The sequence below is a fragment of the Nannobrachium achirus genome (assembly GCF_963921795.1).
Source record: "Nannobrachium achirus genome assembly, chromosome: 3".
Taxonomy (NCBI): domain Eukaryota; kingdom Metazoa; phylum Chordata; class Actinopteri; order Myctophiformes; family Myctophidae; genus Nannobrachium; species Nannobrachium achirus.
Window position 1 is genome coordinate 28,594,145 of NC_137812.1, and position 12,287 is coordinate 28,606,431.

The window sequence follows — 12,287 nt, forward strand, 5'->3', positions numbered from 1 at the left end:
GAGGGAGGGAGGGACAAAAAGCATTTGAATCCTGGATGTCTCAATCATTTTGAGACAGCTGGTTATAGCATAGTGCAGTGCAGTGGTTCCCACCCATCTGAATCAGGGGTCATCGCCATGCTGACATGTGGTGTACATTTCTGTCAAACTAAATCTTTTGCCACGGACACACAAAATGAGAAGACACTATTACCAGAAACACATAAATAGATAGCCCTGAATGACCATAACAGGTATGTTGCAAGGACCCCCATAACACTGAGAGTGTTATGGGGGTCCTTGCAAATTAAACATTTGAGAACCACTGGTACTAGTGGACTCCTAATATGCCATAGTGTCACAGTAAATACTAACTGTCATAAATATTCTGAAGAAATCTGGAGACTTGACATTCAGTAACTGGGTCTTATAACGAAAATAAGAAAATTATAATGGTGTGTAAAAAATCTAATCTAGAATTTGCACGGACAAAACCAAGTCTCGCCATGGAGACTTGAGTTCAATAATATTTTTTTGTATTTGTTGCATTACTAAGACGAAAATGTGATTATAGTAACTTTAACCCCATTGATTCCGGATGGCGAACCAAATGCATGGCCCTAGCGTTTTGCCAATTATTTAACGGACCACTTTCAATATCCCCAAGGCCCACAGGTTGGGAATCACTAGCATCTAATAGTGTGTGTGTGTGTGTGTGTGTGTGTGTGTGTGTGTGTGTGTGTGTGTGTGTGTGTGTGTGTGAGCGTGTGTGCGTGTGTCTGTCTGTCTGTCTGTCTGCGTGCGTCTCTCTCTCTCTCACAGTGTGGACAGGTTGGGCAGGGTGTCGAAGGCTCCAGGCAGGATGGTGCTCAGCTGGTTGTCGTAGAGAGACAGCAGTCTGACGTTGGTCAGCCCTGTGAAGCTGGCGTTATGGATGCAGCTGATCCTGTTGTTACGCAGCATCCTAGAGCACAGGGACACACAGAGAATGTTAGAGAGGCAGGGGCTGAAACTTCTAAAAGGGCCTTTTGGTGATAATATCGAAAATGGCAGACCAACAACGCGTCGCACTGCGACGCGTTGTGAGCTTGGAGGCTATTTTCGGTGCTTGATACCACACTGAACTACCTAAGCATAATCAATTGAATACTGGAGATGTGACCTACGGCATGGATTTCTACATGCTGATTTCTAGATGCTGCATTCAAGTTCAGGATAGTTTGGACAAGGCAATTTTCTTGATGCTGCCTTCAGGTATGGCATGGAAATAAAGAGGGCATTTGCATTTTCTTTAAGTAAAAACTGCATTCATGGTCTGGAGAGGGCACTTTTTACGTGGAAATAATACTTGATACAGTCTTTTTTTCACTCTCTACCAAATCTCTTTGCCAAAAAATTGGCGATCTACAAGCTCACAATGTGTCGTGAGCTTGTAGATCGCCTATTTTTTAGCAAATGTTCCACCCCAGGATAATGGATGTTGGGGGTATTTTGATTATCGTGATAATATCGTAAATCGCAATTTCTTTGGTCACAATAATTGTGACAGGAAATGTTTGTATCGTCCCGTCCCATCCCTAGCTGCAGGTGGTAGTAGGAGGAGGAGGTCCAACTCACAGCATGCGCAGTCCCTCCATGCCTTTGAACATGCTTCCTCTGACAGACTCCAGGTGGTTGGCGGTGAGGTGCAGCTCCACCACCGAGCGTGCTCCCTCAAACACCCCGTCCTCCATCTCTGAGATCTTGTTGTTGCTCAGGTTGCTGCAGGGTCAAAGGTGTCAAAGGGGACATTGTTGTCACACTTAAACCAAACGGTTTACATGCAACTACTTGCAACTATCATCGCAAATGGTTGTTGCAAGGAGTTGCATTGGTGTGGTTTGGGCTTTACAATGCAAAGCATGATTGTGCTTTAACGCCCTCTGTCAACATCTCTACAGTCAGTCAATCTACTGTACAGTCAAGATCAAGTGCATCACAATTGAATGTTCCTGAAGAGTTCGGTTATTTTATCATACGCACAAACAAACGCACGCACATACACATATACAGTATATACAGTATATACTGTAAACATATAAAACACGGTGTAAAAAAAAAAAAAAAAAGAATAACCAAAAATAAAAAAGGCTTTGGGGGACAGTTCAGGGCACATGGAGCTATTGATCGCAACGTATTGATTGCAACTCCACGAACTATTTCCTCCAACCCTACACCATAAATTACTGCCCCCCCCCTCCCTTCCCACCCCCAACCCATACCCCCCAGGGCGAATGGAACAAAGACGAAGCATGCAGTGGAAGAAGAGACGTCTATAGAGACCTCTACTCCGTCTCAACAGTGACCTACATTTTCTTGAGGTTGGAGAGGCCCTTAAAGGCACCGGTGGCCTCCAGCACCGACAGGTCGTTGTTGTTGAGGCGGCTGGAGGGAGAGAGGGAAGAGAGAGAGAGAGAGAGAGAGAGAGAGAGAGAGAGAGAGAGAGAGAGCGAGAGAGAGAGAGAGAGAGGGAGAAAGAGGGAGAGAGGGAGTCATGGCTGATCAATAGGATGGAACTGAACAACCCATACATATCATCATTAGTGAGGGAACACGCCGGTTTAGAGTGTGCATTCATGCAGTGTGTTGAGTAGGGATGGGACGATATGAAAATGTCATATCACGATTATTGTGACAAAATAAATCGTGATTTACGATATTATCACAATAATCAAAATCCATTATCCTGGGGTGGAACATTTGCCAAAACATAGCAGATCTACAAGCTCACAACTCGTCGCAAAGCGACACGTTGTGAGCTTGTACTGTAGATCGGCTATTTTTTGGCAAAGACATTTGATAGAGTGAAAATAGACAAGTATCAAGTAAGTACCGTTTACCAATTATAGAGGGTTTAAGTGGTACCGGATATGCAGCTTGGCAAATAAAAGCTGAATTGATCCCAGTGCATGACGGAGGACGATATCACGATAAATTAAATCTCCACGATACGATTATCGTGAGTGTTTTTTATCACAATAAAGGATAATATCGCCTATCGTCCCATCCCTAGTGTTGAGCGTTCATACCGGACCGTCCACAAGCATTTACCATGACAGACAGACAGACGGGAAGACAGACAGCCGGTGGAGCTTTTAGCATTCATAAGCCTGATTTATGAATTATTTATGATATCATCAATTAGTCAAATTAACTTACAACAACGTACAACAAAGTATAAATCAAGCAACACAATGTCATCTACTGTATGTGCGTGTACAGATCAATCTAAAAAAATAGAATATTGTGCAAAAAAGCATTGCAGATGCCCTAGCACCCCAAATCATAACTGACTGTGGAAACTTCCCACTGGACTTCAAGCAACTCAGCGACTTCAGAAGGTTGAAATTTCTCTATTATTTATGTTGGACATAGACATGTAGAATAAATGATGGGAATTACGTGAATAATTGATGGTTAATATGATGGAAATTACGTGAATAACTGATGGTTAATATGACGGGAATTATGTGAATAACAGATGGTTAATATGATGGGTATAATTTCATTGAATGTAAATGAACTCTAACAGAGAAATGGACTGATGAAAAGGAAGGGAAAAAAAGAAAAGAGAAAAAAGTAAACCCTGTCTGTGAACAGTATGAGGATGATTAATGTGAGGAGGTGATGATTGTCATGGTTGCTTGTTTATTTGTTGTGTTTTGTGTTTTTTTTTCCTGTTAAAATTCAATAACATTTTTAGTGATTAAAAAAAAAAGAAATTATAAACCCTTGTTTTGAGTGATCTCGTATAATATTGTAATATTTTTGAAATATGGACTTTTGATATTCGTGAGCTGTATGCCATGAAAAATCAATATCTCAACAAAAAAGGTTTGGAATAATTCACTGCATGTGCAATGTATCTATAACATACTGTATGAAAGTTTCAAAAAATACATGAAAGTTTCAAGAAAATTCACTTTTACACAATATTCACTTTTTTTTTTTTAGATTGATCTCTATATGTGCTCATGTACGTGCATGTATGTATGTGTGTGTGTGTGTGTGTGTGTGTGCAGTGTGCGTGCGCTCACAGCTCTTCGGTGGAGGAGGGCAGGTGCTCGGGGAACTTGGTGAGGCGGAGGTTGGAGCAGTCGACCACGTTGGCCTCGCAGCGGCACTTAGCGGGACACATGGGCTTGCTGTTACACTCATAGCTGAGACGCCTGTCCTCTGTACCTGCACACACACACACACACACAGAGCAACAGCTCAACATTAATGCCTCGCTCTAGTTAGTCGTCTCAACCCCCGCCAGAGCAGAAACACACCGCGGTTCTGACGTGGCCCTGTTCACGCTCCGCTGGCTGGTTTTACTCTTGAGGCGATAATGGTTCCAAAAAAGCATTGTCCTCCTTCCTGCTCCCACCAGTTATGAAGGAGCTCATTTGTTGAAAGTATTTTGCTCAATAAACCCTTTTGTAAATCCCGCCCCATTCTGCCCTGTTACTATGATGGGACATTAACCCTGGGCAGATTGTTTTTATAGTGGAAGTGGATGGGATTTTTTTTTTCCCTTCATAGCCTCATTACAGCTATATAAAGTACCAAAGGAAAAACACCTAGGTGATATTAATAAAAAGGGAAGACAAAGGTACAGTAGTTACATTGCAAAACAGGGGGTTTACCCGAAAATATATGTTTTAATTTGTTTAATCCCAGTGGGACAGAATCCTCTTTGCAGATTCTTTTATAGTGGTAGTGGATGGGATTTTTTTTCCCTTCATAGCCTCATTACAGCTATATAAAGTACCACAAAAAACACATCTACATGATATTAATAAAAAGGGAAGAAAAAGGTACAGTAATTACATAGCAAAACAGTAGTTTTCCCCCGAAAAATAAATGTTTTAATTAGTTTAATCCTCTGGATCAGAGATAGAAAGAGAAGCGCATTGCATCTTGGGTACTAGGAAGAGGACAGAGAGAATGTTTCTCCTCACATAATAGGCTGGCTTTTCGTAATTCTGCCCATTTAAATTATATGTACCCAATCGTGACTCTTAGACCATTGATAAGGTACATGTGAACTAGTTTGTTGAAGCTTATTCGTTATGATGAGCGAGATCGCTTGACGCTTGCCGTCGCTATCACTGTACCGGCCGATCTCCGTGTCGCGCACTGCGGACAGTTGTTGAAAGCCACATTCAATATTCTCCACTGCACAAACTCCACCCCCGATAGCAAAAAGTGAATGTTTTTTTCTGGTTGGCCAGTCAGGGAGTCTCAGGGACCAATCAGAAGGCTGACAAACGGTCTATTGTGGAGTTCCATTACTGACAACTTGTGTCCCGAAATACTGTAAAGCGGTCAGATATCGTTGCTGTCGGGCAGAAACCTCTTACAGATGTGCCATTTCAAAACCTCACACGCAAGACAGTAGATTTCCAGCGGATTGGCAGAACATTGAGCTTGTAGATCAGCTATTTTTGCTATTTTCATGACCTTCTTTGACTTTGAAGTTTAAATCTACCTATGAAGGTGGATTCTGCTTTTCAAAGGGAATAGAGTGGTTTCTTGCCACTTTTCTGCGGGTTTCTGCAAAATTCCATTCTCCATATTAATTTGAAAGGCAAAAAAAAAAAGAAGCATTTGCAGGACTTTTCAGGAAAAGAGCAGTAAAGCCTGAAGACGGCATATCTGCGTCACACAAAAGCATCTAAAGTAGCAGATCCGCAAGATCTGCTACTTTTGCTATTTTTTAATTTGAATCCTGAAAAGTATCAGCTTTGGACATAATGAGGTTTCCACCCGACAGAGACGACATACAGCAAAACTTGTCCATGATGACAGCCAGATACACACACACACGCACGCACGCACGCACGCACGCACGCACGCACGCACACACACACACACACACACACACACACACACACGCGCGCGCGCGCGCGCGCGCACACACACACACACACACACACACACACACACACACACACACACACACACACACACACACACACACACACACACACACACACACACACACACACACACACACAGATATTTAGCCACTTGAATTACCTGGGATGTGGTACTGCTCCTTGGCTGAAAACAAAACAAACACCAAGTCAAACGTCAGAGAGGTTCAAAGGGCAAAACATATACAGAGATTGACATGTTCAAACACACACAGACGCACACGCACGCACACACACAAGCACGTGCGCGCGTAGAGTTCCAATAGCGGCGTGAAGGGTAACTCTAACCAGTGACATACATTTACTGTATATATATACAGTATATATACCCAGGAAAGCAGGAAGGAGACCATGCATGAAAGCGTCCATCTGTACATTGAGGAGCGTGATGTAAGTGCTGTAAGTGATATGTCACACGCTGCTCTGTGCCCTCACAGTCTGGCAGCGCTAGAAAGCAGCAGCGTCTGGTTTATATGGCAGTGGAGGCGCCTGGCAAGAGGCTGGCCTCATATACATATATATATACATCAGACCCTGAGAGCTCAGCTCACTCAACGGTTTAAATTAACCACTTAGATCAGTGGTTCTCAAACTTTGAAATTTGAAGGTCTCCCCTTAACTTTGACAGTGTACAAATGGAAGCAAATGGACCCGCTACACTATCAAAGTTACAGACTTGTGGGGGTCAATTTAGACCCCCAATAAGGAATCTAGAGAGTCCCTGAAATCAACTTTGAGAACAACTTACTTAGAGGCCGGGACCCACTTTTATGGGTCACAACTCACAACTTTACCAAAAATCCCATATTCTTTTCCTACATTTAAATATATATATATACCGGTACTGTATACATTTCAAATTTAAATAATTCTACATTTTAAAACAAACACATCTAAGAAATAAAAACGTATAATAATTAAGAAGTAGTGAAAATAGCCGATCTACAAGCTCGCAACACGGCGCAAAGCGACACTTTGTGGCCTTGTAGATCTGCTGTTTTCACTAGTTTGGGTCCCGGGCAAACGTCTAATCTCTCTTTTGGGTCTTGAGCTAAAAGGTTTGGGAAACAAGAAGAACACTTCTTTTCTAGTAAAACAGACCTGACTTACGACTGCACTTGGACCATGCTTTGGCCCGCCTGCACAAAATCTCTTCACCACCAAAGATTCACGTGAGCTTGTTGATCGGCTATATTTTTGGCAAATGTCCCCCCATTGTTAATACTCTGGAGTGTACAGTGTATGCTGGCCTGGTCGACACAATGAGAATGAGACGTCATTCCTCTTCTCTCTCTCTCTCTCTCTCTCTTTCTCTGGTTTTGTCTATCACTCACACAAGCATGTGAGCTCACGCACGCGCATTTGAGTATACGTATGTGCACACAGACTCAGGCACCTGGCCAAACATGTACACGCACACACGCACGCACACACACTCTCTCCCCTTTTTCTTCCGTTTCAGGTGCACTTTGTTTGATCCTCTTTATCGTGCCCACACACACTGTAAATTGAAATATGGTATTTTACCGCTTAAGCCCTATACGTTTTTTGGAATAATTAGGCTCAGAAAAGTGGGTTCATTTTCCTCTGGATGTACACATCATCATCCAGGGGAGGATGTGGTTGTAGGGAAGGGTATATCACCTTTAATGTTACTTTCCACTGTGTTGTATCGTTCCAAAGCACCATTTACCATTTACCAGTTCAGTTGTTGCGTTCACCCTCACCCGCAACCACATCCTTCCCTGGATGATGATGCGTACGTCCAGAGGCAAATGAACCCACTTCTCTGAGGCTAATTATTCAAAAAACTACAGATTACAGAAAAAGCACTGAATGTTGAATGTTCATTTTTTTTGGGGTGTAATTGAGGTCAGGAAAAATGAAAAAAGCCACAAAAACGATGTCATGACCCCTTTAACTGTTCCACAAGCTCACAGTTACAACACATTGCGTCGCAATGCATGGTAAGCTACTGTACAGTAGATGTTGACATTTACCGGAGCAGCGGAACTTCTTGCTCTTGATCTGCCCGATGCGTTTGTTGTGCAGGCGGCGGGGGCTGGCGCAGCGCGCCCCGCTGGTCTCGATGGGGTTGGAGCGCAGGTACTCTGCCAGCCACTTCAGGTTACAGTCACACACAAACGGGTTCTGGGCCAGGTGGCTGACAGGACACAACAACAGAACAACATCATTAGGGATGGGACGATACGCCATATTATCATTTATCGTGATAAAAAACACTCACGATAATTGTATCGTGGAGATTTAATTTATCGTGATATCGTCCTCCGTCATGCATGCACTGCGATTAATTCACCTTTTATTTGCAGAGCTGCATATCCGGTACCACTTAAACCCTCTGTAATTGGTTACAGGTACTTAATTTACATAATATAAGTACTTGATACAATCTTTTTTCACTCTCTATCAAATATCTTTGCAAACAAATAGCCGATCTACAAGGTGTCGCACTGCTTGTAGATCTGCTATTTTTTGGCAAATGTTCCACCGCAGGATAATGGATTTAGATTATTGCGATAATATCCTAAACAAAATGTATTTTGTCATAATAATCGTGATATGAAATTGTCATATTGTTCCATCCCTAATCATCATTAGACCAGTGTTTCTCAGACTTTCAAATTTCAAGGTCTCCATTAACTTTGACAGTGTACAAATGGAACCAAATGAACCCTAACGGGTCCAGTTGGTTCCATAACGGGTCCATTTGTACACTGTCAGGAGTTACAGACTTGTATGGGTCAATTTAGACCCCCCTAAAGGAACCCACAGAGTCCCAGGAATCCACTTTGAGAACCACTGTAATAGACTGAATGAATGGAACTGACTGAAGGGAACTGAACACTGAACGAACTACAGAATAGAATCCAACAAATACATTATTAGTATAGTTGTTTGTTTGTGTGTGTGAGAGAGGGGTGGAGAAGAGAAATAGATACTACTTATTTCCTCAGAAAGATGACAGAATGTTGTTATAAGAGAACCTTGTCGTTTACATTACATACAATTAGAGTGTATTAGTACAATTAGAATTGAATACTGTGTGTGTGTGTGTGTGTGTGTGTGTGTGTGTGTGTGTGTGTGTGTGTGTGTGTGTGTCTGTGTGTGTGTGTGTGTGTGTGTGTGTGTGTGTGTGTGTGTGTGTGTGTGTGTGTGTGTGTGTGTGCGTGCGCGCGTATGAGACAGATAATGTAATACTTGTGTGTGAGAGGGAGAAAGAGGGGGAGAGAGGTGAGAGAGAGAAACAGAGAGAGAGAGAGAGAGAGAGAGGGGTAGAGAGAGCATCAGTCTCACAGGGTCTGGATGCTGTGCAGGGAGCTGAAGGTTCCTTTCATCAGGCTCTGGATCTTGTTGTCGTACAGCGAGAGCAGAGCCAGGTTCTCCAGGTCCTTGAACACCGTGGCTCTGATGCAGTGGATCTTATTGGCATTCAGCAGCCTATAGGACACAGTGATACAGTGGATCTTATTGGCATTCAGCAGCCTATAGGACACAGTGATACAGTGATCTTATTGGCATTCAGCAGCCTATAGGACACTGTGATACAGTGGATCTTATTGGCATTCAGCAGCCTATAGGACACTGTGATACAGTGATCTTATTGGCATTCAGCAGCCTATAGGACACTGTGATACAGTGGATCTTATTGGCATTCAGCAGCCTATAGGACACAGTGATACAGTGGATCTTATTGGCATTCACCTGCCTATAGGACACAGTGATACAGTGATCTTATTGGCATTCAGCAGCCTATAGCAGTGTTTCTCAAAAAGCTCTCCCCTTAACTCTGACAGTGTACAAATGGAACCAAATGAACCCGTTAGGGTCCATTTGGTTCCATTTAAAGATTTAAATTATCGTGATATCGTCCTCCGTCATGCACTGGGATCAATTCACCTTTTATTTGCCGAGCTGCATATCTGGTACCACGTAAACCCTCTATAATTGGTAAAAGGTACTTAATATACGTACTTGATACAGTCTTTTTTCCACTCTCTATCAAATGTCTTTGCCAAAAAATTGTAAATCTGCTATTTTTTGGCAAATGTTCCGCACCCAGGATAATGGATTTTGGGGATATTTTGATAATATCGTAAATCGTGATTTCTTTGGACACAATATTTTTGATATGACATTTTCATATCGTCCCGGCATCCCTAACAGTGATACAGTGATCTTATTGGCATTCAGCAGCCTATAGGAGAACAATAACTTTGCGTCGTTATAGCAGTTAATTCCTCCCCGCGCACTTGTCTGTGTGTTGTCACCTCTGCTGTGCCTTACTGACTCACCTGCCCAGTGAGGAGCCCCCAGCGGGAGGATGTAGCACCTCCGTCCCACTCCTCCCGCTCAACTCTCCCAGCCAACAGATGCCGCCGCCACCCCCAGCCCGTAGGAGTACTGCTACGTGCAATGACAAATAACACCCTCCCTGCCTGGCTTCCGTCCCACGAACACGGGCAAATTGAGTTTGTATATACTGTAAACACTACAAAAAGCCGGATGCAGCGCGGTGGATTTGAACCCCTAGTGCAGGGGTGGGCAACTTTGATGATGGAGAGGGTCAATATATTTTCACACTCACTCCAGAGGGCCACATTGCATATACAGTCAAAAATAGCCGATCTACAAGCTCAAAACCTGTCGCATTGTTGGAATTGGAATCCTGAAAAGTAATTATTTTATTTTATTTCAAATGCATGTTAGCTTTTTGAACTTAAATCCAAATACATTGGACATAAAACTAGTACTAGTCATTAAGTTACTAGTATAGACTGAAGTAATTAAAGCATGTTTGAAATTGTAACAGCTGAAATCAATATTATATCAGCAAATTCTGATTTAGTCTTAGTCTTTTGAATAACACACCATTTAGTTTTAGTCCTATTTTAGTCATCTGAAATAGTTTTAGTCGTATAGTCTAGTCGTAGTCAACTAAATATCAAAATCTAAAGCTGCATTCAAACCTGAAGCTATTTCTTCTATTCTAGTCGCTTCTATCGCTTCACTTTGGTCGCGCAAGTCTGTGTTGGTTGAAAAAATCATGTCCCGTTGGAATCAAGGCGAAACACTCCAAACACCAAAAACATTTCCGTGTCTCCAGACAACATCAACGCTGATTGGCTGTCAGGTGGGTGGAGTGGGGGTGAAGCGAAGGTCGCTTCAGTTGGATTTTTCCAAGTGGGGCGAAGATACCGAAGCAACAGTTCGCGCCACCCCTTTCAGATCCTTAGTTAGTCAACAAACTCAACACTGCTGCAGGGGAACACTCAAGACACAGTGCAATGCCGATAAGAGGCATTCAGCAGGTCTGCAGGGGAACAACCAGCCAACATAATACACCAACACAAATTACTGTAACCATAGAGAATGGGAATAGAGTAGTTTACATGATAGCGATGCCAGTATTGGAAATCAATGCCTCCTATACAGTCTTAAAAAAAGAAATACAGGATCTGGTATCTGTGATTATTACGGTGTCTATGCACCGATCTCATGTCACATAATTGATCACAGTGATACTGTATGCGTACAGCACAGGCAAACAACAACACGTGCGTTGTAATGTTAGTCAAAGCTAGAAAAATGTCAGGAATTTGGGCGCAGGAAAAGCCCACCGGCACGCACGCATGTGTACAGTGTGAAGGGGTTTAGTTTCCAGGGATGGCACAACAAGTGTTGTTGCAACTTTCAATACCAGCAACTGTTTTGGTTTGCAAACTTATTTGTGCCAAGGCCCCCCAAATTGGTATATATTTGGTTGTGGGAGCCCCCCCCAATCTGAAAATGTTTTTAGCTAAGGACCCACAGAAGAGTTTGTGTAAAAATAATGCTAACTTTTTAAACACAAGATTTTTCAAAAATGTTCAAAAATAGCAGATGTACAAGCTGGCAACGGATCAGTGTATCGACCGATACGTAATTTCAGGAATTGGGATCAGGAAGATTAAAGAATATTATCCGAACAGGAAGATTAAAGAATATTATCCGAACATCTCATCTCATAAATGACAGATTCTTGAGTTTCATGGCACATACTGACACACATTGGATCTACGTACAGCATGTATTCTGCTGTTGCTGTAGTTTGATTTGATCACTATTGCTGTGGTCAGTATTATTGTGATCAATGATGTGACATTAGATCGGTGCATAGACACCGTAATAATCACTGATACCAGATCCAGCTTTTATTTTAGACTGTATAGGAGCCGGAGGCATTGATTTCCAATACTGGTATCGCTATTGGGAAAACCTACTCCCATTCTTCTATTTCTGAACAACTGTAAGTGCCACTGTGTTAATCTCCATTCATAGCAG

The 12,287-nt window shown here is 42.5% G+C and overlaps 1 protein-coding gene across 1 annotated transcript in view; it reads right to left on the reverse strand.

Moving 5' to 3' along the window:
- The window catches only part of slit1b (slit homolog 1b), a gene marked incomplete at both ends in the record, with an annotated part of 121,692 nt that overhangs the window by 41,614 nt on the left and 67,791 nt on the right, over positions 1–12,287 (reverse strand). The window contains 7 exons of the mRNA XM_080722501.1: positions 800–943; positions 1,597–1,740; positions 2,329–2,403; positions 4,056–4,200; positions 6,046–6,069; positions 7,943–8,106; positions 9,261–9,404. Coding sequence (XP_080578627.1) covers positions 800–943; positions 1,597–1,740; positions 2,329–2,403; positions 4,056–4,200; positions 6,046–6,069; positions 7,943–8,106; positions 9,261–9,404 — 840 coding nt within the window. The remainder of the gene's footprint in view (positions 1–799; positions 944–1,596; positions 1,741–2,328; positions 2,404–4,055; positions 4,201–6,045; positions 6,070–7,942; positions 8,107–9,260; positions 9,405–12,287) is intronic.